At 56.7% G+C, this 23,725-nt stretch overlaps 8 protein-coding genes across 9 annotated transcripts; 4 read left to right on the forward strand and 4 right to left on the reverse strand.

Moving 5' to 3' along the window:
- The first annotated feature begins 168 nt into the window (after positions 1 to 168).
- H310_07336 lies at positions 169 to 2,451 on the forward strand. Of its 2 annotated transcripts, none has more exons than XM_008872715.1 (5): positions 169 to 240; positions 288 to 374; positions 427 to 969; positions 1,015 to 1,139; positions 1,272 to 2,451. In XM_008872715.1, exons 1-5 carry the CDS (start codon positions 201 to 203, stop codon positions 2,421 to 2,423), a joined length of 1,947 nt encoding a protein of 648 aa, XP_008870937.1. In that variant the 5' UTR covers positions 169 to 200; the 3' UTR covers positions 2,424 to 2,451. The 2 variants fall into 2 exon arrangements, with proteins under 2 accessions (XP_008870937.1, XP_008870938.1); XM_008872716.1 differs by having other exon boundaries at positions 169 to 236.
- Positions 2,452 to 3,047: 596 nt separating this feature from the next.
- H310_07337 (hypothetical protein) lies at positions 3,048 to 8,604 on the forward strand. Its single transcript, XM_008872717.1, has 12 exons — positions 3,048 to 3,957; positions 4,011 to 4,292; positions 4,397 to 4,643; positions 4,700 to 5,135; positions 5,182 to 5,576; positions 5,621 to 6,248; positions 6,306 to 6,805; positions 6,851 to 7,294; positions 7,337 to 7,637; positions 7,701 to 8,056; positions 8,126 to 8,245; positions 8,297 to 8,604. The coding sequence occupies exons 1-12, from the start codon at positions 3,080 to 3,082 to the stop codon at positions 8,510 to 8,512; spliced, it is 4,803 nt and encodes a 1,600-aa protein (XP_008870939.1). The 5' UTR covers positions 3,048 to 3,079; the 3' UTR covers positions 8,513 to 8,604.
- H310_07338 (hypothetical protein) lies at positions 8,265 to 8,954 on the reverse strand. The gene is made up of 2 exons (XM_008872718.1): positions 8,885 to 8,954; positions 8,265 to 8,824 (listed from the first exon to the last, which is right to left on the reverse strand). Exons 1-2 carry the CDS (start codon positions 8,918 to 8,920, stop codon positions 8,546 to 8,548), a joined length of 315 nt encoding a protein of 104 aa, XP_008870940.1. The 5' UTR covers positions 8,921 to 8,954; the 3' UTR covers positions 8,265 to 8,545.
- A 72-nt stretch (positions 8,955 to 9,026) lies between these two features.
- On the forward strand, positions 9,027 to 11,399 carry H310_07339 (hypothetical protein; the record flags this gene model as incomplete). The annotated part of the gene is made up of 6 exons (XM_008872719.1): positions 9,027 to 10,152; positions 10,213 to 10,290; positions 10,341 to 10,757; positions 10,814 to 10,941; positions 10,988 to 11,157; positions 11,223 to 11,399. The coding sequence occupies exons 1-6, from the start codon at positions 9,038 to 9,040 to the stop codon at positions 11,397 to 11,399; spliced, it is 2,085 nt and encodes a 694-aa protein (XP_008870941.1). The 5' UTR covers positions 9,027 to 9,037.
- Positions 11,400 to 11,488: 89 nt separating this feature from the next.
- Positions 11,489 to 15,091, reverse strand: H310_07340 (hypothetical protein). Its single transcript, XM_008872720.1, has 6 exons — positions 14,477 to 15,091; positions 14,102 to 14,412; positions 12,126 to 14,056; positions 11,864 to 12,072; positions 11,650 to 11,811; positions 11,489 to 11,604 (listed from the first exon to the last, which is right to left on the reverse strand). The coding sequence occupies exons 1-6, from the start codon at positions 15,056 to 15,058 to the stop codon at positions 11,530 to 11,532; spliced, it is 3,270 nt and encodes a 1,089-aa protein (XP_008870942.1). The 5' UTR covers positions 15,059 to 15,091; the 3' UTR covers positions 11,489 to 11,529.
- Positions 15,092 to 15,159: 68 nt separating this feature from the next.
- H310_07341 (hypothetical protein) lies at positions 15,160 to 17,405 on the reverse strand. Its single transcript, XM_008872721.1, has 11 exons — positions 17,139 to 17,405; positions 16,995 to 17,068; positions 16,825 to 16,951; positions 16,576 to 16,779; positions 16,454 to 16,527; positions 16,349 to 16,390; positions 16,105 to 16,296; positions 15,884 to 16,060; positions 15,760 to 15,832; positions 15,661 to 15,705; positions 15,160 to 15,605 (listed from the first exon to the last, which is right to left on the reverse strand). Exons 1-11 carry the CDS (start codon positions 17,400 to 17,402, stop codon positions 15,546 to 15,548), a joined length of 1,332 nt encoding a protein of 443 aa, XP_008870943.1. The 5' UTR covers positions 17,403 to 17,405; the 3' UTR covers positions 15,160 to 15,545.
- Positions 17,406 to 17,818: 413 nt separating this feature from the next.
- H310_07342 (hypothetical protein) lies at positions 17,819 to 21,054 on the forward strand (the record flags this gene model as incomplete). The annotated part of the gene is made up of 9 exons (XM_008872722.1): positions 17,819 to 18,453; positions 18,497 to 18,801; positions 18,846 to 18,926; positions 18,985 to 19,109; positions 19,155 to 19,434; positions 19,494 to 19,659; positions 19,714 to 20,158; positions 20,202 to 20,420; positions 20,479 to 21,054. 9 exons carry the CDS (start codon positions 17,819 to 17,821, stop codon positions 21,052 to 21,054), a joined length of 2,832 nt encoding a protein of 943 aa, XP_008870944.1.
- A 128-nt stretch (positions 21,055 to 21,182) lies between these two features.
- H310_07343 (hypothetical protein) lies at positions 21,183 to 22,327 on the reverse strand (the record flags this gene model as incomplete). The annotated part of the gene is made up of 6 exons (XM_008872723.1): positions 21,183 to 21,239; positions 21,303 to 21,650; positions 21,700 to 21,949; positions 22,023 to 22,070; positions 22,123 to 22,152; positions 22,200 to 22,327. The coding sequence occupies 6 exons, from the start codon at positions 22,325 to 22,327 to the stop codon at positions 21,183 to 21,185; spliced, it is 861 nt and encodes a 286-aa protein (XP_008870945.1).
- Between the last annotated feature and the right edge of the window lie 1,398 nt (positions 22,328 to 23,725).

A 23,725-nucleotide genomic window follows, 5' to 3' on the forward strand; every position in this document is an offset into this window, starting at 1 on the left:
GAATTGTCGTGCCGTTGAGAGTGGACGGACGTTTCAGGTTAAACTGACACTAGCATCGAGTGGATTGATTGGCCATAAAAATGATGTATTTAAGCGAATTAGAGTCACTTGGGTTCAGCTAATGAGATATCATTGGACAAAATACTAGTTGACGGACTTGAGAATGTAGGTCACTTTGCGTCGTCGATCACCGCACCATCATGAATGTGAACGTGAACGTCGGCATCCTTGGACATGTAGGTACGATGGGCAATGCGCTTTCTCCACATGCCCTGATGCACGTGTAGACAGCGGGAAGACCAGTCTCGTCCGTTCATTGAGCACGCACTTGTCGACGGCAGCCTTGGACAAGAATCCGCAAAGCAAAGCTCGCGGTAATTCCGCCTCTAACTTGATGTGGCTCTGAGCAGTAGAGTTTTGGCGTAGGCATCACGTTAGACCTCGGGTTTTCGTCCTTTCTTCTCCCATTAGAGGATGCCCCGACGTCCTCGCCAAGGGCGGCGCAGATCACCCTAGTCGACTGCCCTGGCCACGCGTCGTTGATCAAGACCGTGATTGGCGGTGCCCACATCATCGACATGGCGGTGCTCGTGATTGATGTGGTCAAAGGTATCCAGATGCAAACCATCGAGTCCATGGTGCTTGCAGAACTCTCGACGCCGCACGTCCTTGTTGTCCTCAACAAGATCGATCTCTTGCCTGTGGAGACGCAGTCGGCACAGATTACCGCCATGACCAAGACGATCCGCGAGTTCCTCTCGGCTTCTCCAACACTCCACGCGGCTCCAATTATCGCTGTGGCTGCTGGAGATGCCGATGGAACCCGTGCCCCTCGTGGCATGTCGGATCTCTTGGCCGCAATGCGATCCCACCTCCACGTGCCGACTCGATCCGCAGACGGACCACTTGTGTTTGCAGTTGACCACTGTTTTCCCTTGCGCGGAAAAGGCACTGTGCTTACTGGCACAGGTTCGTCTAGCCGCCATTCCTGCCGACGCTGATAGGAGCTTGTAGTTCTGAATGGACAGATCAAAGTCAACGACACGATCGCGTTGCCCATGCTTGGAGTCGAGAAGAAGGTCAAGTCGCTCCAGATGTTCCATGCATCCGTGGACAGCGCTATCCAAGGCGACCGCGTGGTATGTAGTCGTTCCCGCCAAAGGAGAACTCGTCGAGCATTCTCGACCAATTCAGCTCTTGACAAGTGTTGGCAGCTCCTTCGTCACGTTTGCTCAGTTGGTGCATTGTGACATGCTTGGTTAAAATCGTAGGCCATTCGCGTACATGGCTTAGACTCTTCAACGATGGAGCGCGGCCTCGCCATCACCCCTCACAGTCTGACCTTTTCGTCCAACTTGGTCCTTCCAGTCCATCAAATTCGGTTCTTCTCGCTGCCGTGTCCGAGCGGCTCCAAATTACACGTGACTGTGGGCCACACGACTGTGATGGCCAAGGCAACGTTCTTCTACAACAAGATGCATTGCGCCAGTGACAACCCGCCGTTCGATCCCGCGATTGAGTACTCGTATCTGCCCGTCCTCGACCCTCTGTCCGGTTCAGCAGCGTCCGAAGGAAATAGCCCCCACCTGGCGCCGAGCGCCGTCTTGGTTCTCCTGCAGCTGGACCGGCCCGTTTTGTGTCCTCCGCACAGCCACGTCGTGTGCTCCCGACTTGACACAGACGTGAACCGTCAAGTATGTCGCATCGCGTTTCACGGACGAGTGGACGCCACGATCGAGGACGTTGCCGCCTCGATCCGCATCGGGAAGGTGAAAGAGCGCCGCGGCGTGGTCGACAAGAGTCTGGACGACCCGTCCGTCGTAATTGTCAGGGATCTCTTTCGGAAGGAAACCAATTGGGATGTCTTTCGCCACCTTCGCGTGCAAAATACACGGACGAAAGCTGTCGGCCACCTCGATGGGCCATTCGGAAAAGCGGGCAAGTGTCGTGCGATCTTTGCAGCGACCGACGCGGTGGCTGGCGATGTCGTCGTCCTTCGGTTTACAAAGACCTTGTTCCAAGACAAAGCGCACCACCTTCGACTGCGTCAAAACCCAGCGATTTACGACGACCCAACAACGGCAACGCCCCGCGCCGAAGCCCTGAACTCTGATGTGCGAGCCAAACAAGTCGTGGAACCACTCCTGGAAACCTTCGAATGCGAGAAGTGCCGCACTGGACTCGTTGAACGACTCAAGGGGGAAACTGCACCGAATGGAGCGAACCCGTCCGTGATTGCGGCCGGTCTCTTTGCGACGGCGGAAGAAGCGGCCGAGTTTGTCGGCGCTGAAGTCGCAACGGATGCAGCGGAAATCGGTCATGTTGAAGCGCTCTTTGGCAAAGCTGGCAAGGTGCGCGTCGTGTTTCCATGCGGAGGCACCATGGCCAAAGTCGGAGACACAGTCCGGCTGTTTGAAAAGTAATGGCAGCTAAAAGTCTCCTAGAGTCGCGTCAATCGTTGTTGCCTTCACTACAGCAAAGACACACCGACACAGCTTCGACATGTCGGAGGAGCAATCGGCGGCGTGACCTATTTGTCTCTACGTCCCCTACCAGCCGCATGTTGTTGCTGGAGCAATGAACAACCCCCCCCTTGGTTGCATGGGACTTCTGAGCCATGGCTGAATCACGTCGTTGCTCCAAGCGCTCTATCCGAATCACAAGATGACGACTTCTGTTACTTGGTCACTACATGGAGGTACACGCTATAGTTGAGTGCGTTGGAGTTATCGTCGGCAGTGCCGGCGCCAGTCTGCATGAGAATAGATTACACCATACGCAGCGGGACTTCATTGTGTGACCAGCAACGCAGACGGCGGCACGCGCCGCACTGCACGTTCGTGGAATGGACCTGCGACTCGCAAGTTAGCATCGCCCCTCGTTCAAGTTGAGAGAAATTTTGCACGGCAATTTGTGTGATTTTTGGGTCCATTTTCGACAATTTTTGGTTTTTTCTGGGCAAAATGAAAGTTTGACTCGCGATTTTCCAAATATGATACAGTATATTTATCGAAGCGGTGGATTTTTGCGCTGTAGTGTTGGAAAGAACAGGTCGTTACTCGAAAGATTGTCAAGGGCGATGGGGGTCGCGCTTCCACCGCTCACGGGCCTCAACGACAACACGACGTCCCCGCATGAGGCGTTCCTTTCGCTCCGTGAAGCCGTCCGGCGCGACTGCCACAGTGATGTCGCACTGCGCAAACACATCACGTGCCACCTTGTGACGCTCAACGACACTGGCGTGCACAACTTGCTCCAGGTGCTGGATTGCTACCTCGTTGACGACATGCAGATGACGATGCCAGAATTCCTTGCCTCTCGGGGTGCATTGTACGGTCCCGTCAATCGAAACAAGTGCGAAGAGGTGTGGAATGGCGATCACATTGCGTACCGTTGTCGGACGTGCGGTCTGTCCGACTCGAGCTGCATGTGTGTGAGGTGCTTCGATCCCGCCCAGCACGAAAATCACGATTACCGCATATATCGGTGCAGCTACGGTGGGTGCTGTGACTGCGGCGACGACCTAGCCTGGAAGTCGTCTGGGTTTTGCTCGCGGCACAAAGACGAGAGCGGAGACAGCCCCGCCGTCGAGATCCCCACGTTGGAAGCTGCACGATTACATGTGACTATAGATTCGATCCTTCAGTTTGGCAACTTGGTATTGCACACGGTGTACGAAGAATGCACTGTTGTCCCATCGCCGTCGGCCCATCGCCGTCCGCATGGGTTCACGCACTTGCTGCCAGTCGGGGGAAGTGGCCACCGGCATCCCAAACGGTCAAGCGTCCCGCCATCCTTTGCATCTCTGTCCCTGTCTACACAATCCCTTCTCGCCCGGCTGTCGCTTAGTCTGTTGTGGCTGCAATCTGTTGCGGGCAGTTGCATGCCGTATCGCACGGCGGTGTGTCGGCGGTTCCTGGAACCCATTTCAGGGTTGGCGTCGTTACCCGATGGCAGGTATGTCTCCTTCAGCTGCGTGGGACGTTGCTGGGCAACTCATCCATGCCTAGTTCGGACACGTTGGCGTTCTGGCTCACCTTCGGTGTCCTCCTGCCGCTTGACTGCTGCGACGCTGTGGGGGTGCTGTACCTGAAGCTTCTCATGGACAAGTCGTTCAAGAAGGCGTTTTCGCTGCGTTTTCTCGACGCTTATGCGTACTACATTCAACTTTACCTGGGAGACACGTCGTCGGATTCGGGTCGGAAGCATCTCAGTCGGCACATCGATCGCCTGTTTTGCCAGCTCTTCCACAGCTCGGAGCAGCTACGGGCCATCGATGCAGTGCCGTACCGGTTTGTGTTTGTGAAGCCTTACCTTGCCTTCCCGACCCTTGGAATTGTTGTCTCCTGGAATCGTGACGATGTCAAAGAAGGTGGCTGAACGATGGATGATGTAGACTTGGAGCGCTCCATGGTCTGTCCATGTCGTCCAATGCACGCATGACGCTGAGCGAGTCGCTGACGTATTTCTGTCTGCGCGAGATGGCCAACCTCCTCGCGTCGGCGGCGGCCCCGACGCTTCGCACAAACCACGTGCTGATCAAGACTCGCGTGTACGCTCGGTTCTGCTCCGAGCTGCGATGCCTCCTGGTGCATCCTGACTTCGCCGCCCAAACAATTGTGAACTCATGGAGCGAGAACAAGGTAACATTGCCACCAGTTCACAACGATCGTGGGTGTTGACTGGCGGTGGGACATAGATGCTGGAGAACGAGTCGATCTATCAAGCGCTTCTGGATATCTTGACAACGATGCAGTGCATGGACACTCAAGTCAAACAAACGGGGCGACATGTCGACTTTGAGTCGGATGCGTGGCAGGCGGCGTTCGTTCTAGACTACGAAGTTCTCCTGGTGTGGCAGTACCTTGTCCAAGGGCTCCACCATGCGCTCGAAACAGCCACGATGAATAAACCCCTCGTCCTTCAGATGTGGCTGAGCCCTGTGGCCGACCAACTGCGGCGCTGGTGGCTTGCGCACGGTGACTGTGTCGCGAGCGGTCTCGTGAATGTCCAGCATCAGCTCGATTTCTACGCCACGCGACATGGCCAACTTGATCGAGCCGTCGTGGCTACAAGCATGCACTTGCCGTTGCACCATTTGTTTGGGAGCCTCTTGGACGAAGCGCACCGCTATGGTATGTGAAATAAACCACAACAGCGGCGCCGTGATCACTTTTGTAGAGCCGAAAGACCTACTCTGGACCCTGGTCCAACGCGAAGACCGCGATTTTTGGTTTCGCCTTGTTGTCCACTTGTTTCAAGTCCATCTTTTCGTCCGCGGCATCAAGTGCTACGAGTGGGTGTTGAATGGCCAAACCATGCTCCACCAAGTCATCCACTACCACTCACGCCACTGGAGGTATCACGGCCTCCACAACGATCTATTTCTACTCCAACTGGCGGCCGCCGCACTCCCGCCCAGTGCGTTCACGACGCTCTTTCTATCCCAGTGGCTCGAACACTGTTCCCGCGCCAAGGACAACGACATGCGGATGACGGCGGAAGGACTTAAAGTCCTGCTGCAAGTCGTGCTCGACCCGACCAAAATCGCCGCCGTGACGCCGTGGGACCTCTTGGTACGTTATCCAACATAGCGTGTGCATGCCACTCACTTGGACAGGTGCGGGATGTTGTCCACTGGCTTGCGATCGGTCCGTTGACGCGCACGGAATTGCATGCCAAGTGCGACAGTCGCCTGATCGAAATGGTAAAAGCGGGCACGTTTGAAGAAGACGAAGACATCATCGGACGTGTCCTGGCGCAAGTGGGCGACTTGGCGACTGGGTCCGACATGGCCGAAACGTTGCCCCACATGGTACTGCGAGGTCTCGAGGGGGGTGCGGGAACTGGTAAAAGCTGCACGTACGTGCTAAAGGCGTCGGCATGGGCGCTGGTATGTCCACTCTTTGAGAGCTACTCTGCAATGGACGTGCAAAAGTGCGACGAAAACGCCATGCTCCACGACAAGACTGTCGTTTTACAACCTGTCTTGCAGTACCTCGACGCTGCGTTTCGCTCACCGGGGTGCAACATCCACGTGGTTGCAGCTACCCATGTCCTGGCATGTCGGAACGTGTTGGCTGTCGTGGCCTGGATTCTTTGGGATCACCCGATGGACGACGGCCTCGTTCAGGTGGCGCTGTACTATCTGGCCATCGCGACGACAGTGCTTCCGCGGCATCAAGTCACACCTCCTCCGTACGCCACCACTGACGCCCGCGTGAATGCAATCGCAGCTGCCTTTGCAGGTTGATTGCACCTTTGTCTGTGTGTGGTGTGTCGTTCAACCTCATCGTCTTCACCAGGGAATACGTGGTGGGATCACTTGCATTGCGACGTGTTTGAAGGCGCATCGGTGCTAACGTTGCTCGTCGCGTTGGGGCCGCGATTCGGTGGCCTTGCCAACACCATTGCTCAGCGCATCCAATCCACAACACATGTGCAGTTGGCAGCACGTGCATCGACAGACCCAACGGGTGCTACGACGGAATCTCGAAGCGCGGTGCCATGGACAGCTAAAGACCGCCAAGCGCAGATCCTGGCCAAGATGAAAGCCCAACAGCAAGCATTTCTCATCAAACAGCTCGAAGACGATCCCGACAACCTGCCCCTCTTTGACTCGAAAGCGGACGACGATGCCGCCGAACCCGACGATTCCATCCCGACATCGTCTCCGGATATCCACGCCGACGGTGAAGTATGCGCCTTGTGCCACGGCCCGCACACCTCCACCGACGCTCTCGAGTACATGGGCTGCCTGACTCCATCCAACATGGGCACGCTGACCAAGCCACCGTATACATTGGTGCGTGTGTATGTTTTTGTGTTGAAGTCTCATCGGTGGAAGCAGACGACGCAGTGCCATCTCCGCCTCTGTGGCCATGTAGTCCACCGGCGGTGCATCCGAGCGTACCTGGTGACGCTCCACACGACGCTGCACGACGAACGACGCTTGAGTCGAGACCATGCCGAGTATCTGTGCCCAGTGTGTCGCCGATTGTGCAATACCCTCGTCCCCGCGGCTGGCGACGCGGTGGCGCATTCGTTTGGATGCGACTCTCCCAGTTCGTCTTCGTCAAATCTTTCGTCCGAATCAGAGGGGCGTCTGCGAGTCGATGAAGTTGCCGCCGAGATGGAGCAAAGGACCATGATCAACAACGTGCAGGATGAGCGAGGGGAATCGAGCTTGCTGTCTTTGGCCCACCAAGTCGATGTGTGCTGCCGTGTGCAATCTGCGCGCTCAAGCCACGATACGTTGATGGAGCTCCTGCTGCACACGCTCTTCATGACTCATGTACGTGGAGGTTTCCGTTGCTGAGTGAACCACTTGTCCTAGTTGGCATTGCCGACTTGTACAGACGATGGGATGTCCGTGGACGAGTTCCTTCGATTCCACCTCGACGCGACGTCCCAAGTGACATTGCGGCACCTCGTTGGCCTGGTGCGACCGGTTGCCGTCGAGCCCGCTGATGCCGTCGCGATAGTGCTCCATCGCATGGCGAGCGCCAACTCGTTGGCGACCAAGGCTGCAGCATTGACGGCTGCATTGGACGAGATCCTCCAGAGTTCATTTGGTCAAGACGTTGTCGATGGATGCATGGCCGACACGCCGCTGTCTTCGACCCTTTGTCAGCTCGGTACGGACGCAAAAGCGTTGATTCATCATCTTGTTGTCGATGGTCACACGAGTTTGGTCGTAGGAATCGTCATGTACGTGCTCAACCAACGTCGGCAGTCCCACGTCCGCCGCCACGACTCCGTGGAAGCATGGCTCGCCTACGTGGGAGTGCCCGCCGTCGCGGCAAGTATCGCTGCTGCCCCCACTGGCGATGCGCTGGCGAACGCCGCCACCGTTTCCATCCACGAGTCCACCGAGTTGAGGGTCTCCAGTCCACTGGGTGCACAAAGGATTGTGTGGCGCGACGCCACAACGTTTTCGCTGGTGGCGTTGCCCAAGCTGTACGTGGACATCTACCTCCAATACTGCCAGAACACCGTGCGGTGTACCAAGTGTCAGCAAGTGCCGGTCCATCCTGCGCTGTGTTTGTTGTGCGGGGTACGAACTGTCTCGATCCTTTCCACTGCCCCCCACTTCGATTCGTCATGGTGCATGGGGCTCTTGTAGACGCTCGTGTGCTGTTTTGGAAGCTGCTGCGCCGACGACACTGGTGTTGGCGAGTGCACAAGGCACACGCAGACGTGTGGAATCGGGTTCGGATGCTTCCTACTACTCCATGCGTGCACGGTGACTTCAAGGAGGTGTAGGGAAGGATGGCGGCTGACGCGGAGATCGTAGGTGCTGCTGCTCCTGGGAAATGGACGGTGCTGTATCTGGGGCAGCGTGTATTTGGATCGAAATGGCGAAGAAGACGCGCACTTTCGCCGTGGCAAGACGCTGTACCTGAACCAAGACCGCATAGCCGCCCTTACGAGGCTTGTCGTGCTGCACGGGTTCACTGAGAACACGGCGATTCTAAACAGCACGTCGCGACGCGATGGTGCGCGGTATTGACATGCGCTTGAAATATAACGGGATCGGGTTAGTCTACTGAGGCGGAGGAATGTGGCGCAACAAGTGCTCAATGCGGTAGTTGAGCTTGGCGATTTGTTTCTTGAGCGCGGTATTCTCTTCCACCAACGCTTCGTTGCTCACAGCCGTGGATTGTGTCGCCGCACGAGCCGCTTCTTCCTCTTTCAACGCCAACCGCACGCCACGCAAACTCACGAGCAACTGTTTTTGAAACGCGATGAGGTCATCGTTGCTACCGCTGGCAACAGCGCCACCGAGAGAGTTCTCCACGGCCTCCAGTCGACCTTCCAACGCCTAAAGCACATCTTTAGCACACCCACCGCGCACCAGATCGTTGCGCATCGGATCACCTACCGTCACTTTGGCGTCTACCGCTTGCACGCTGCTCATGATGCGAAAGTTTCTGTGGTGCGTTGGTGTTGCGTACTTTGTCGAATCGCACTTTACATATCGCATCTAGCCGAGCCAATCGAGATTGAAACGATCGCCCGTTTCGCGGGCTGCGCGATGGATGACGAGGAATTGGCGCGGAACCGCCAGGAAGTCAGCACGTTCACGGCGGTCATGGCGCCGCTTATGCAGTCCGCGCTAGCTAGAGTCGCGGCGGCTACACCCACGAAGCCATTGCGCCCGTTTTCCGCCAACACGATGCTCACACCAAAGCACAGATCGCCCATGCCATTGGCTCACACAGGGCCGAGGAGACCAGCACGTGCATCTACATGCGCCGCTCCGTCGATACCTGTCACCCCTGCAGTAATAAATGACGATCGAGATGCAATACGCGGACCTGACCGCACAACGATGACGACGTTGTTGAAACCGAGGCCAAAAACACCCCTCAAGAAAAGGTCTCATGCAAAATCCAACCAAGTCGATGTGGAAACTTTTGACGGAGCGTTGCCACCGGTGCTTGCCGACGCAAAGGGATCGACCAAGAGAACGCCATCGCAACGACCGCGAACAGCTTCGGGGACTGCAGCGCGCCAACTCAAAGCTCAATGCAGTACTCCAGGAACGACCCACTCCCCGCCCAAACCCACAAAACCTGCGCATACCTCCCCTAACGCAATACAGCGCGCCAAGCTCCTGGCCAACAAACTGCGGCCCAAGTCAGCCGCGGTGCAGCCCTCCCCGATGATCTCGGACGTTATGAAGAAGAAGCGCCCGAGACCGCCGTCAGCGTGGTCGATGATTCAAAGCCAAGCAACGTCATTTGGTCCCTTGAGCCCAACGGGAGAAGTCGACCGCGTTAGCATCGACTTGACCAAGCAAGAGGTGTCGCGGCAACGTGAAGTCACTGCGTCTGCCCACAAAGTCTTCAACGAAGTCAAGCACACGCGCGACACCAAGCAAATCGAGCTCGCACATTTGCACCGGCAGATCGCTCAACTCACGAAAGAAACGACAGCGTCGAGCTCTGAAACCTCGACGGCCATGGACCTGTCGACCCAAATGCAAGTTTTGCAGCTTCAAATCGCCCAAGACAAAGACCAGAGCGCCAAGTGCCGCCACTACAAACGCGTGTTGGAGCATGTAGTCGAACGCACCAAACTCGACAGCGCCGCGATCGTCGCGCGGACAAAAGTTCTCCATCACCAGACAACAGTCGTTGAAAAAGAGTACGTGTCTGCGATGGCGATACCCGTCCGAGCAGCTCCTCATGAGCTGTGCCAACGCAGGTGGGCCGCGCTGGACAGCCGCATGTACACCTTGGACAACCTGGCCGCCCACACGCTAAAGCGTCTCGACCAACTGCGGTCCGCCGTGCCATCGACATGACATCGTAAGTGATGGCATGTTCATGTAGGCTCGACCAAGCTGCGAAGCGCGACGACCAGGCAGTGACACTCAAGTTTTTGCGATCCGAAGCGGAACAGAGCCAAGAACTGCAGCGACGGCGCGTCGAGGCAGACCGGAAAAGGCGTAACTTGGTGATGACGTTTCGATCGCCTCATGGCGGGAACAACCGGCCACGGCTAAGTCGCATGGACACCCATCTTCTACTCCTGCGGGAGTCGGCGCTCACAAGTCGCGAGGCTGAATTCGACTGGCTCGTCGCGCAGACGGGCGAAACAGACGTTGCTCTGCTCATGGACCGGTTCGTCCAGTACGAGCACGCTATGACGATGCTACGGCAGCTTCAACTCGACGGCGTCGCTGCCCATGCTCGGCTGGACAAGGAGCACGCCCGTTTACAGGCCGAGGTGTACGAGCTCCGGGCGTGGTGAGTCGCTGGCTGGCATGCGACGCGCGCATACGCTCATGAAAAAGGTTGTGCAGTGGGTCGGATCAAGTCTTGGAAACACAACGCAAGGTGAAAGGCATGCTCGAGGACGAGCTGTGGTTGGCGCAAGCAACCGAGGACACCGCGCAACAAGAGATGCAGTACTACCAAGGAATCGTGACAGGTACGTGCTGCACTGCCGGTGTCGCTACCACGTGCGTCATCCCTAGCGATGCACCAAGGCCTGCACAGCATCTTGCTCTGGCTTCAATGCGTCGACCCCATGGGGTCCAGCGACTTCAAGTCGCAGCCGCTGGAAGCGCTACCGTCCTTGTGCATCAACGTGTTCCAGACCCACTTGGCCAGCTTGGAAACGTACTCAACCCAAGCTCTGCACGAGGTAAAATTGCACGACCTCCCACACATTCGACAGGCTCGGCGCTGCTCTCTAACGCACGGACGCAGCTCCTGGAGACGCTTCCCGTGAATTTGTGGCGCAATGCTCCGCCCAACGACGAATCCGTCGTCGACGACGACGTCGACGACTTTCACCGGACAAGCAACTACGAAAACGCCACGCGGCGAACGCATGCAGCTCGAATACTCGAGCCGAAAGCTCTCTGCAAGCAGGACTCGTTCTAGTACCGATGCAATTCAAAGGTTCAGATCCTGTCGCCCGTCTTTTGAGTGGTTATCACTGCACACGCGGCTGGAGAGTCACAGCATGGCTGGCTGAGCTTAACGTGAACTTTGTTGATACCTTAGGTCGGCACTATTCCAGACATGCCCGCATGAACGTATTGTAATTTACATGGCCATCGTCCATCGAGTCGAAGTCCTTGAGCAGCTAGCACAACCATGAGCCATGGCAGCGACGAGAAGCACAACGCACCGCGTAGTACACGCCGTCGTTGAGTGTGACGCCAAACCATTCGAGCAAGTGCCGAAAATGCTGAGGACTGAGCCGACCTGAGTTGGCCGTGTCGAGTTTCTTCAGGGACGCGTACACGCTCTTCCACTTTTGCTTGAGGATCGCCCGCACGTCGTCGGGAATCTACCCACCCTTGGTCAGCGCCACGGACCCGTCGTAGACGGTCGCTGTGTACCTGGGACTTTCGAGGGCTGAGCGCGGGCAAGTTCTGGACTTGCTTGGAATCCATCTTGAGCAGGGCAAACTCGGACAGCGTGCTCTTGCCTTGGACGTGGTGCTTTAGAAACGCGTGGTATTGCATGCGACCGCTGTTGTCGGAGTCGTATTTTTTGCATATTCGCAGCACTTCCTCGAACGTCATGGGGAGGCCGACGTTCTCCATCACTGCGCACCATCGGTCCGTGTGAATAGATTGACGACACCGGGAGAGATCGTACCCTTCTTGAAGGCCGCCTGCGATATCGTCCCTCGCTTTTCCCCGTCGAGCTGCTGGAACATTTTCAACACTGTTTTCCATCGCTTGGCCAGCACTGCCTTCATCTTGTCCTCGGCGTCGATGGCGCCTCCGATTGCGACCTTGCCCTCCTCCACGTGGTGGTTTATCACTTGTGTGATCAGCTGCGTGTCGTTGGTTTTGGTTTGGTTCCGCTTGGACGGCGCCGCCGCCTTGGGCGCGATCGATATCGCGCTATAGTACGAACAGTTGCTCGCGAGGTCGCTCATCCCGGTCATCTTGTCGGGATCTTTGCCCCCGTTGGCGTGCAGGAGCTGCAAATACGGCACCATCCCCGTGTTGTCAATGTCATAGTATGCCACGACCGAGTTGAATACGTCCATGTCGTCAAAAACGAGCCCAATCTTTTCAAACACTCGGCGCACCTCCGGGTACGGCAGCTGGCCCGACTTGGCCGTGTCCACGAGCGAAAAGTACTTGTACACTCGGCGCTGGGAAGACGACGACGTTGTCAAGTGGTGCCGCAGCATGGTGCGCGCCTCTTCCAGCGTTCGAATGACGCCCGTGCTTGTTTCGTTGTCTGGCAGGCGGGTGCTGTCCCCTCCAAGAGCCCCCTGTCCGACTCCACCGCTTCCATCGACGTTCTTCCCTTGGATTCCTGACTCGACGTCCAAAAGGAACTCGCGGTACCGCAACGTCTGCAGCGCCGGGTTTGTGTACCGTCCAAACACGTTGTCGAACTGCGCCGAGTCCAACTTGATGTGATGGTCATGCAGAATCGCGATCCATACGTCGCGCCCGACCATCCCTTTCAAGTCTGCGTCGGCAAGTAGCAGCGCCGCCTCAATCGACGACAGTTGCTGGCGAATGGCCGCTTTGATCGTGTCTTGGGGCTTCTCGAAGCGCAGCTGTGGCGGTGGGAGGTGCGGCGGGACGTAAACGTCGCTGCCATCGACACCGTTGTCGCTCTTGTCATCGGTGTCGTACCCAGCGGCATAGCTGCCCCCGTGCACGCCGCCAGCCATGTCGTAGTCGGTGAGGAAGCTCGAGTACCGAATGGAGCACGTGTGGTGGGTGTTCGCCTTGTCTTCGTAGAACAAGCACAGGAACGCAATCTGCTCGTCTCGGAGCTTCATGTGGTGCTTGATGATGCTGGTGAAGCAGTCGGCCGTGACACGGCCAATACGTTTGACGTCGGCCGCAATCACTTCGTTCTTGAGGGCCTTCCACACGGCCGGGTCCAACTCGCTCCGCTTCTCGCGGATGCTCATCTCCATGAGGAGGTACTCGGTCGGGCTCTGCTTGGGCGCGTTCATCGTGTTCTTGTTCGGGTGCGGCGCATACAGGCCCATGACCTTGGGTCGGTACGCCTTGACCAGGTCGCGATAGTTCATCAGGTCGTTGTGGTGCGATCCGCACGACCGAAAGATCGACAGGATGTTCTTGTTTGGGAGCTCCCCCATGTACATGCTCAGGATGTGGAGGAACTGCGCCCTTGGAATCCACCCAGTCTTGTGCAAGTCGGCGTCGACAAAGTCCAGGTACATTGCGTGCCACGTGGCGTCGTCGAGCCGGGAAAAGTGCTCCTTGATATTCGGGAGGTCGCTCTGGTGCACCTTTTCCCCCATCACGAGGGACGTTCGCTCCGCGAGGAGAAACTTGGTCTTGGCGGGTGAACCCGCCGGCATCGCCCCAGCCACGTCGGCGCCAAACTTGATGTCTTCGCCAAAGTGGTTGAAAAACTCGACGATGTTGACCTGGCCGTCGTGGTTGGTGTCGTAGCACGCCACGAGTTGTTGGAACTGGGCGTCCGTGAGGTCGATTTGGAATCGCACGAGCATCCGCTTGAGCTCGTCGGGAGACAGGAGCCCGTTCTTGTCGGCATCGACCTCTAAAAAGGCGGCGCGCAAGTGCCTGCGCCGACCATCAGCCACCTCACGAATTTTGAAAAGGACGTACGTCCATGTGGCAGCGATCTCGTCGTCGACGAGCTTTCGCACTTGGCCCCGAAGGAAGTTTGTCTGCTCTTTCTCGTCGACGGCAGCTACGCTAAAGTCGTGCGCCGTGTGTTGGAGGATCGAATTCCCGACACGTTCGGCGTTGTAGTTGGAGAACGATGCGCCAAACTGCGCCAGGAACTCGGCATAGTTGACGATGCCGTCACCGTTTGCGTCGTAGCGAAGCATGAGGCTCCCCAACGACTCCATCGTGATCGGGATGTTAAATTTGCGCAGGACTTTCAAAAACGTGTCGGCCGGCAACACCCCGCTCTACGCACGCACGACCCCGTTGAACGAATCGGTCGAGACTCGACAGATCAACAAGGGCACGCACCTTGTCCTTGTCCAGCGCGCGCAACGTGTCCCGGAATGTCGCCCACGAGTCCCGCAGTCGCAGCTTGAGCAGCTCGTTCATTTCCTGCACCACGCCATGCTGAAAAGTCTGGAGATGCTTGACGTGCTCGGTGAGCCGAGTCTTCTTGATGACGTGGCGCTTGCCAGACTCCTTCGATCGCAGCATGAGCGCAAAGTTGTCGACAAAGTCTTGGTACGGCACGTTCGTGTCGTTGTTTTCTTCGTACTCGCACAGCAAGCTCTTGGCTTCGTCCGTCGTGAGATGGATGCCGTAGCCTTCAAACACTTGAACGATTTCGCCGACGCCGCTGACTGCCGTCGAGCCAAAGTGGATGTGGCTCTGTAGGTTGCGCACGGCGTGGGTGTCGCCGTCCCATTTGAGTTTGCTCGGCCGCGACGGAGGCTCGTCCACGGGCGGCGACGGCTTGGATAAACTTAGCGACGCCGACACTTTGATCGGGGACACGGATGGCGCTTTCGCGTTCCCCATGCGAGCCTTCCGTGGGGACGGGGCCTTTTGCGGCCGAGGCGTCAACGACGGCGCAAAGTTGGCGGCCTGCATCGAGCGGGGCGAACGGCGTCGATGCCAACTACGAAGTGGGGGTTGTCGCCTATAAATACCCGAACGCTCCATCTCTCGATGAAACGAACACGTGCGGAAGTTGGTATTCTTGACCCTGTGCCCCCATCTTGGATGAATTCGCCCCTGTCAACTCGACAACTTGATGAACGAAGGGGTCCGGCGTGCACGATTCAGGCACATGCCCTTGCGCGCTAACGAGACAAGACACAGCGCCATGCCACGAGCAAAGGCGACGTTTCCCTGCGGTCGAACAAGGCGATATTCTAGTCGGATTGGTACAACGTGCGAATGCTACATCCTTCCTGAACGAGCGCATGTAGCTCGTCGACTTGAGATCCACACAAAAGCAGCCGTGCTGGAGTCCATAGGAGGCGCAGACAGCATGACGAAATGAATGGGTTGACGTTTTAACTCGTCAGAAGGCTCCGTGGCGCCTCCATGAGCAGACGTGTGGACGAAGGGGCGTTTACTCGACCAAGCGCTCAAACACCGGCCGGGCGTGCTGGTTCCAGTTCTCTGGCCAGTGCTACACCTCACGTCCCGTCAAAAAGCACGCCATCGCACAAGCCGATCGATCTCACCTCGACGCTTTTCAGCGCGTTCTTGAGCTTTCGTAGCATTCCATTCTGTGGCCATGGAGATGGTGAGGTTCATGCAGGTGGACATCCATCCATCTCTACCTTTGGAAAGTCCTTGAGCAGTACGTGCAGTTGGTCGCACAACTCGACGCTGTCTTGAAACACCATGCCGTTTCTACAGAGAATACATGTGCGGCTGTGGCCTCTGGACCAGGAGGTTGCGTACATCTCGTGGCGGACTAGTTCGTCGAGGCAGTTGAAGTTAACCGCGCACACAGGGACCTGGCAGCCAAACATGTCGAGCACTTTCATGGGAAGGTCCAGCCCCGACGTCGACGTGTGGAGGCAAATGCCGAGATCGGCGCTCCCCAACATCACCGGATAGTCCGTTGCTTCGAGCCATCTGCAGGATGGTCAGAAAATGGACTAGAGAGATGCTGTTTGTACAAGGTAGCAATGCGCACGCGCACAAGGTGCATCTCGGCGATCTTGCGCAAGTACATGTCTTTCTGCGGCCCTTTTCCCGTCACCACGACCAACACATCGGGATACGACGTGTCGTCGGCAATTCGCGCGTCGAGCTGGACGAGTGCTTGGAAGAGGAGCCCAAAATCTTCGTCTTCCGTCCAACTCGTCGAACTACCAGTCCATGACGACCCTTCGTCAAAAGCAGCAAGCCTGTGCCGCATACCTGATGAGCACAGCAGGACGATCGAAGCGCTCTGTGACGACCCTACAGACCATGTCATCAACGCGGTCGAGAACAGCCTCCCGTCGGTGGTGAAGATGATCGTACGAGTTGCGTTTGGTGGTCAAGAGGGTCCCATTTCCGACGTCTTTCTTGGCCGGTGCGTTGGCAATCGATGTCCACTTCGACACGAATGAGAGCGAGTGACGCGCCTAGGAATGGAGACGTACAGGCTGTGGCAGCTGCCCCCCTAGACGAGTAAACAAGTCGTGCGTTTCGGCGACGGTGGCAGGTTTGAAGAATTCGGGCGGCTTGTCATACAGCACCGTTGCTTCGATGCGCCAGTGCTCATGGAGCCACGTTTGCATGGCCTTGGTCACGCAAAAGTTGGCGTCGGCCACTTGCCCGAACATTCGTTCAAACCTTGTGGCAATCTACATCGGGGCCGTGACACGCCCCCTCTACTACATCTAGAGTACCTTGACAAAAGCATGCGTCTCGCCGATGCTCAGCGCCAGCACGGTGTAGCCGAAGTTGTGCCAGTCAATGACGAACTTTGCGCGCTTGAGCTTGCATGTGAGCCATGCCACGAAGAGGGTGGGAATCCTACAGGCAGTCAGGTCATGCCGTGGCATGCTCGCTTGCGTACGTGGGCGGGTTCTGCACCATGACGACGTCGATGGAGCCGACGCTGAATAGGAGAATCCAGAAGAGCTGGCACAGCTAGAGCGAGCGAGACAATGGTGTGAGAAGATGGCAGCAGCCCGCGATCCAGTTATCGATGTACGTGTACCTGAATGAGCACTTTGAACGGTCCGGACAGCACGAACAACGACCGAAACACTTTGACCGGCGCAAACGTGCGGACGTGAATGTTGGGCTGCGCAAGCACTTGCGGCACACACCGCTCGCCTTCGTATCCCAGGAGGGTCACGTTGGTGTTGGGTAGCTTGGACAATGACACTGCGTGGTATTGCATGCGCGGACTGCGACCCACATCTCCCAGCACCAGCACAACCACATGCCGCGGCGGCAAGGACGGCCCCGTGCGCGACATCACTTTTCCGGATATGACGACCATCGCATCCGAAGAAGTTGACGAAACCAAGCCCGAACTGGTCCGGCTGCCACGTCACGTGGCAACAATCTGAAGGTCAGGTGCATCATGCGGTGTCGCTGTGGGTGCTCGGACGGCGCTCCAGATTTGAAGGTTGCCGAAGCACGCTGCTTGACATGCATAGCACCTTGTGTGGAATGCCACGACGGCAGAGCTCGAAGCGGCGACTTGTCCCAGGAGGAGGGAGCTATGAACAAGTCTTGTTCTCGCTTACAGCGACTAGACATTCACTTGAAAGGTCAGCGGCCAGGAAGGTCGCAGGCACTCCAATCAGCACTGGTGTGCGTGGAGGATCGCGATTCCTCTAGAAACCGACTGGCGTTTTCGACACCCCACAGTCGCGCCCCTTCAAGCGGATGGCGTCGTCGACATCGTCGCACCGGCGGCAGATGTCGTTCAATTTGTACAACGCGACCATCATGGATTTACACATTGCGGCCACTAGCATTCAGACGGCGTGGCGGCGGTGGTCGGCCACCGCCAAGCGTCGACTAAAGACATCGGGCAAGGCGTCGGCAGAGTCGCTCGGCGGACTACTCGTCAGCATGACGACTGAGCTTGCATCGCTGCGGACATTGACAGGAGAGCTTGAAGCGAAGAATCGACGGCTCTTTCTGGAGCTCGAGGCGCTGCATCATGAAAAGCTCGACCTTCGTGCCCGCAGTGTGAGCGAAGAGAAGCGCCTCAACGACGAAATCGCATCCCTTCGTGCCATCATCCACGCCCATCTCGATCCTGCTGTGGCACCGCAGCTGAAAGCGCCTATCAGTACAACAGCCAACGTGTCTGAGTGCCGGACGACGGACGACACGGAAGACGATCATGTCGACAGAAAATACTGGCGGCAAGCGGCACTTGCGGCTCAAACAGAGGCGACGGACGCCAAGACAAGGGCCCGGGACGCTGAAGCCAAACTCAACGAGCTCCATGCCATCCATTCGATGCAAGTGGACGAGTGCAAGGGGCTGCAAGCCAAGCTCGTTCTAGCACGGTAGAGCTGCCCCCACGAAAACGTCGGATGTGACGTCGATTAGACTAGCGGCAGTCGAGTCAGACCAACAGCTGACGAAGCTACAAGATCAATACGAACGAGTGTGCGCACGCGCCGACGATCTACAAGAGCAGGTGCGGCGGAGTCAAGTGGAGGCGCAGTCGCAGTACACCCACTGGGTGAAAAGCCAAACCGACCTCCACACCGTGCAAGCTGAAAGGGACGAGCTTTTCCACGACGCAGCGCTCCTTCGTGTCGACAATGAAGAACTGCGTCAGGACAACGCAAAGCTCCATGCTGCACAAGACGAAGTAGCGGCGTTGAAGCGGTCGATCAACGGGTTGAAAGGTTCGCGGAGAGTTGTTGTCTGTGGAAGGTGCCAACAATCGTAGGCGCGGTGACGGCCAAGACGGCGGAAGCAAAAGCTTTCCAGGCGTACGGTGCCAGTGCGCGCGAACACCTTCACGCTCAAGGTCATCGACTATGCGGCCATTGCTCCTTTCGATCGTGACGACGATGGTGTGCATACAGGGATGCAGCTACAGCACCTCACCCAGTTTCAGACCGCGTTTCGATCGGTCGGCGCTGTCGCCATGACATCGCTGCGCGGGCTGAAGCATGCGGCATTGGATGCCAAAGACATCCTGGTCACATGGGTTCGTCCATGCGACCATTCCAGTCGACAACGTCACGTCTTCTAGCAATCCGAAATGGCGTCGACGGTCGCGCTGCTCCAGAACAAGCTTTCAACCGCATGCCAGTTTGTCCAAATGGCGCACATCGAGCACAAGTTGCTGCGGCACGCTCTGGTCACCACGACCGCATCGTCGGCGCACTTACACGACCAAGTGTGGAAAGTTCACCGCAACGCGTGGTTTGTGTGCCAAGTCCTTTCCGTGGACGACCCGTCGGCGGTGGGCGATCGCAACAATCTCGATCCCTACCTAGCCCGACAACGAATCGCGGCGAATTTTGAAACAGGTTCCACGGCATCTTCCATCGCCCATCGGCCTTGTCTCTGACATTTGCCACGTACGCAGGCGACGTCCTCTACACCAGCCCCGATGCACCGTCACTCAAGGTCCAGTTCGACCAGCTCTATTCGAACCGCGGCAGGGGATGGTGCAGCTCGCAGAGCATCGGCCCGGCCGTTCAGAGCGTCCTGGCAGGCAAAAACGCGTGCGTCGTCGCCTTTGAAGGTGTTAAGTGAATATCATTATTACCTTGCGCACTTACCTCTTGCTCGACAGGGCAACCGAGCATTGAGACCGACATGAATTTCGCGTCAGCCACCACAGCCGCTGTCCTCCATGAACTCTTTCGGCAATGCACAGACCTCGTCGGGTTTGCCACGATTCAGTGCTCGTTGAGTTACCTCGGCATCTACAGCGAGCACGTGTACGACCTCCTCGCAATTGTCGACGACTCGGCGGCGACCAGCCATGCTGTCCACGGCGGCTTCACTGACGCGTGCTGCGCGCCAACGGCGACCTCCAACAATCACCAGCCCATGGTCGTGCTCGACGTTCGAAACGACCGAGACGCCCTCATTGCAGTCGAAGAAGGGCAGCGCAACCTCGACCGCCTCTTGCGCCGGTTTCCAACGATGGAGCACCTGACGCATCTTCTCCTGACCGTATGTGTGACGGTGGACCCCGCGTTCAGCTCGGACGGGACGTCCCAACCGATCAAGTCCAAACTCCAGGTTGATGGCGGGTCAGATTGACACGTTTGACAGTGCCGAGTAGATTGTCGAGCTCGCATCGGGCGATGGCGGCCTCGAGTGCACGTGGCAAGACACCGAGCGCATCCGAGCGACGATCAGCGCCGAGAACAGCTTGAATGCGCTCACGACGTGCCTCGGCGACATTCGTTCGCCAAACACAGATCCGCGCGGGGACTCGGTCGCGATGCGGTACCATGCGTCCAAGCTCACGCTATTGCTGCAGGACTGCCTCCATGACGAGGTGGGTTGAATCGACCACGCGCCGACCTGTCGACTCCTGTCTTTCTGTCCATGGCCAGGCGAAGCTCCTCGTGCTGTGCACATTCACCACAACCGGTGACAACGAGCCGTGGCGGGCCCGGCGGGCGATGCAAATCCTCCATCAATTTCGAGACGCTGTCGCGCGGGACAAAAACGATGCGAGTCACGATCACGACGCCGAAGTAGCACCAGTTCTGCCGTACGGCACTGTGACATGGTACCGCGGAGTTGCCGCCTCACACGATGGAATCGGGCCATCGTGGGAACGCGAGCTGGCAGCGATCAAACACCGCAATGCACAAATGGCTCACTCGATGAACGTTGGCAGACGCGATGGGGATACGCCGCTGCCGCCACCAAGCCCACCAGGCCCCGGCAACAACAACCAGTCAACGAAAGCCCATCACTCGACGTCCCCACCGCGTTCGCTAGAAATAGCCCCCTCTCGAAAGCTCTTGAAGCCATCCATCTCCGCGTCGAGGCGATCCCTGAAAGCTTCGTTGCAGCACATGACGTCGTCGTCGTTGCCACTGGCGTCGACGCTGCTGTCCGAGCCTGGCCATCACCACTCGTTGCCCCCCTACCCTTTGACCAAGCGCCTTCCTTTTCGCTGACTTGCCAAGAACGTCAGGATGTTGACTTGATCCAAGCAGCGTGTCCGTTTGCGATCGATCGATGATGGATGGCGCTGCATGGCGAGCTAATGGGCAAGCATCTCGTTGAGTTTACAGTCTACAGCATCTTACGATGCCCGCCACGTGTTCTTGGTACCGCCCCATCGCGCGTGCAGCCCCGATTCCTTGCACATGCTCACGTTAGTTCGTTTTGCTTGTCGATCAAACGAAATTGATAGCAGAGATACCTGCGCTTGGCTGCGGACGAGCTCCTTTTGCTCCTTGAGTTTTTCCTTTCGGCGTCGACTCTCGCGCTGCTTCTTGGTCAAACCGGACGGATGCGCCGCCGCCGCCGCCTCCTGCGCGCTCAACACAGGTTTTTTCTTGTACACTTTTGCCGATACGACTTCCCACTCGTTGTCCTGCGTGTTTTCTTCGTCCACGTCGCTCGAGCTGCCTTCATTGCTTCCTCCTTCGCCGTCCTGGTCGCCAGTTCCTCCGTTCGACTGGTTCGTCACACGAATGTACTGAATCGGAACCTTCGATTCAACTTCGCCATCGTCGTACGTGATGATGTACAAGTTGCCTCGTTGCACCTACGATCAGCACATTTGCGCATGGCATCATCGTCATTCCAGGGGGCACCTTTGTGACCGTCCCAGGAAACCATTCTGACTGCTGCTTGAACCTTGCCAACACTCGCTGGCCCTCGTGGAGCTGTAGCACTGGCGCAGTAGGACGAAGTTTGCGACTGCCTCCAAGCAATGCGGTCCCGAAATGCTTTTGCGACAGGACTTGCGACGCCGATAGTCCATCGTCGTCCGAATCGGACTCGTCGAAGTAGTCGGCAATCGTAGGCGGCGCGGCATCGTTGGGTTTGTCTTCTTCGTCACCACTACAATGATTCCACGCACGGCATGTTTAGATCGCACTTCCAGACAACGCACACAGATAAGTGACGAACGTACTTGCTACTCTCGTCCTTGCCTTGGCTGTTGTTTTCGTTTGCGGTCGCGCTAGATGATCGTCCATTGGCGCCCATTTGAGCACATGCGATGTGGATCTTACCTTGTGTCTTGTCCCGTCTTCTTCTTCTTGCTACGTCATCGTGCTAGACTCCAGCCTTTCTTGTGAAATCGTCGTACCTCTTTTTCTTGGGCTTTCGCTTCGAGGTGGGAGCATCCCCGTTGGCCGAAGATGGCTTGGACGAGACGTAAGCCCATCCGCCCAGAAGCACCAAGAGCACAGTCGCGATCCACTGCCACACATTCATCGTCTCGTCCGTCCTTCTTTCGTCGCGGCGGATTCCACACAGCCTCAAATGGTCCGATCAAATGTTGGCAAGAATTAGATTTCGAGCGATATAAAAAAAAGTTCACCAAACAACTGTATTCGATGTCAAAGTTAGTGTTTATGCAAAAGCGCTTGGATAAATCGTATTTTTAATCTATTTCGAACGACGTTGAAGTTCATATTTCGACGGCTATATTGAGTCGCCCAGGACTGCGCCACGTCTCGCCCCGAGGCAAGTGGCTTTTGAGCTGCCAGACTGATCGATCTCTATTCGTCATCCACTGGGAGAGCGCGGTCCATGGCCTGCCGCTATCGCGGGAAGGCCTAGTCTGCTTTATTCCTCCGTTGATCAAGCGCTATCATGACAGAAACATGACAATTCCACCAACAGCAACAACTGAAACTCGTCGCGGCAATTGTAACGAAGTCGCGGGTGAAATTGACTTGGCTTGTCACCTTAAGCTGTGGAGATTATCGTACGAAGTATACAATCCGGTGAGAACATCGTTAGCGAAACGTTTGAAAGAACCGTTAGAGCAGGTCGTCACGACAATATGTGCTCTATAGAACTTCCTCCGTTTTTCCCGCGCATGTCTTGATTGGCTCAAGGACTCCACCTTTCTTGAAGGCGTGTGAGGATGCTCTATCTGGTTCAGGAAAGGATCAACGGCGACTTTCATAGCGATCAGTGTTGATTTTGAGACCGCCAAGCTCACCAGACCTCACACGTGGGTTAGAACAAGGTGCGGGGCCAGAAGGATTCGACAAGGCGGAACAATCGGTGGCTGTGGAGAGCTCGGTCGTCTTATGGGAGCAAAACAACCCAAGAGTTAAAAAGGCGGTCAAGACTCGACAGTGTCGCTTCGTACAATCCATTCTTTGGGTAAATCTGACGTCGACAACATCAATTCGATCCGTGAAAGTCTGAAGATCAAGCTCCAAGCAGTGCGACGCGTCAAATAGTGGAACGAACGATCATCCAATCGTTGCTATTTGTCAATCGACCACTTTTCCAAAAAATGTACTCCTCCGTTCCGAACCGATAAACGGTGACCGGCGCTGCGAATCGACGAAGTAACGCAACAAAGCGTTACGAGAAGTCCAGACTGCGTTGCAACAAGCTTCTGTTCGTTGCGACAAGCTTCTGTTTTGCAACATCCTGACATACACCGTCCATTCATGGTGACGACGGGCACCTCTGGCTACTGTTTTGGAGCATTGCTTTATCAAATGGATGATGATGGCAACGATCGACCTGTTTCATTCCTGTCGGAGATGTTTTCCGACACTGAAAGGACTTTTCATCACACGAGAAAGAGCTCTATGCCATTGAGTTTGCACTACCAAACATGGTCCTGGGGTCGTTTGTGGTTGAGAC

Source organism: Aphanomyces invadans (genome assembly GCF_000520115.1).
Source record: "Aphanomyces invadans strain NJM9701 unplaced genomic scaffold supercont1.13, whole genome shotgun sequence".
Classification (NCBI taxonomy): domain Eukaryota; phylum Oomycota; class Saprolegniomycetes; order Saprolegniales; family Verrucalvaceae; genus Aphanomyces; species Aphanomyces invadans.

What these genes read in the sequence shown, in the direction of transcription:
- H310_07336 (XM_008872715.1), top strand. Translation starts at nt 201, where the DNA reads ATGAATGTGAACGTGAACGTCGGCATCCTTGGACATGTAG. An exon ending in TCCGCAAAGCAAAGCTCGCG is followed by an intron (nt 375 to 426) that starts GTAATTCCGCCT and finishes GTTTTGGCGTAG; the next exon opens with GCATCACGTTAGACCTCGGG. An exon ending in CACTGTGCTTACTGGCACAG is followed by an intron (nt 970 to 1,014) that starts GTTCGTCTAGCC and finishes AGGAGCTTGTAG; the next exon opens with TTCTGAATGGACAGATCAAA.
- H310_07337 (XM_008872717.1), top strand. Translation starts at nt 3,080, where the DNA reads ATGGGGGTCGCGCTTCCACCGCTCACGGGCCTCAACGACAACACGACG. An exon ending in GCGTCGTTACCCGATGGCAG is followed by an intron (nt 3,958 to 4,010) that starts GTATGTCTCCTT and finishes ATCCATGCCTAG; the next exon opens with TTCGGACACGTTGGCGTTCT. An exon ending in CCAAGCCACCGTATACATTG is followed by an intron (nt 6,806 to 6,850) that starts GTGCGTGTGTAT and finishes CGGTGGAAGCAG; the next exon opens with ACGACGCAGTGCCATCTCCG.
- H310_07338 (XM_008872718.1), bottom strand. Translation starts at nt 8,920, where the DNA reads ATGAGCAGCGTGCAAGCGGTAGACGCCAAAGTGACG. An exon ending in CGGTAGACGCCAAAGTGACG is followed by an intron (nt 8,825 to 8,884) that starts GTAGGTGATCCG and finishes GATGTGCTTTAG; the next exon opens with GCGTTGGAAGGTCGACTGGA.
- H310_07340 (XM_008872720.1), bottom strand. Translation starts at nt 15,058, where the DNA reads ATGCAGGCCGCCAACTTTGCGCCGTCGTTGACGCCTCGGCCGCAAAAG. An exon ending in TCAGCCCTCGAAAGTCCCAG is followed by an intron (nt 11,812 to 11,863) that starts GTACACAGCGAC and finishes AAGGGTGGGTAG; the next exon opens with ATTCCCGACGACGTGCGGGC. An exon ending in ACGACGGCGTGTACTACGCG is followed by an intron (nt 11,605 to 11,649) that starts GTGCGTTGTGCT and finishes TGGTTGTGCTAG; the next exon opens with CTGCTCAAGGACTTCGACTC.
- H310_07341 (XM_008872721.1), bottom strand. Translation starts at nt 17,402, where the DNA reads ATGTCGCGCACGGGGCCGTCCTTGCCGCCGCGGCATGTGGTTGTGCTG. An exon ending in CGTTCAAAGTGCTCATTCAG is followed by an intron (nt 17,069 to 17,138) that starts GTACACGTACAT and finishes CGCTCGCTCTAG; the next exon opens with CTGTGCCAGCTCTTCTGGAT. An exon ending in TGCTCAAGGACTTTCCAAAG is followed by an intron (nt 15,706 to 15,759) that starts GTAGAGATGGAT and finishes CCATGGCCACAG; the next exon opens with AATGGAATGCTACGAAAGCT.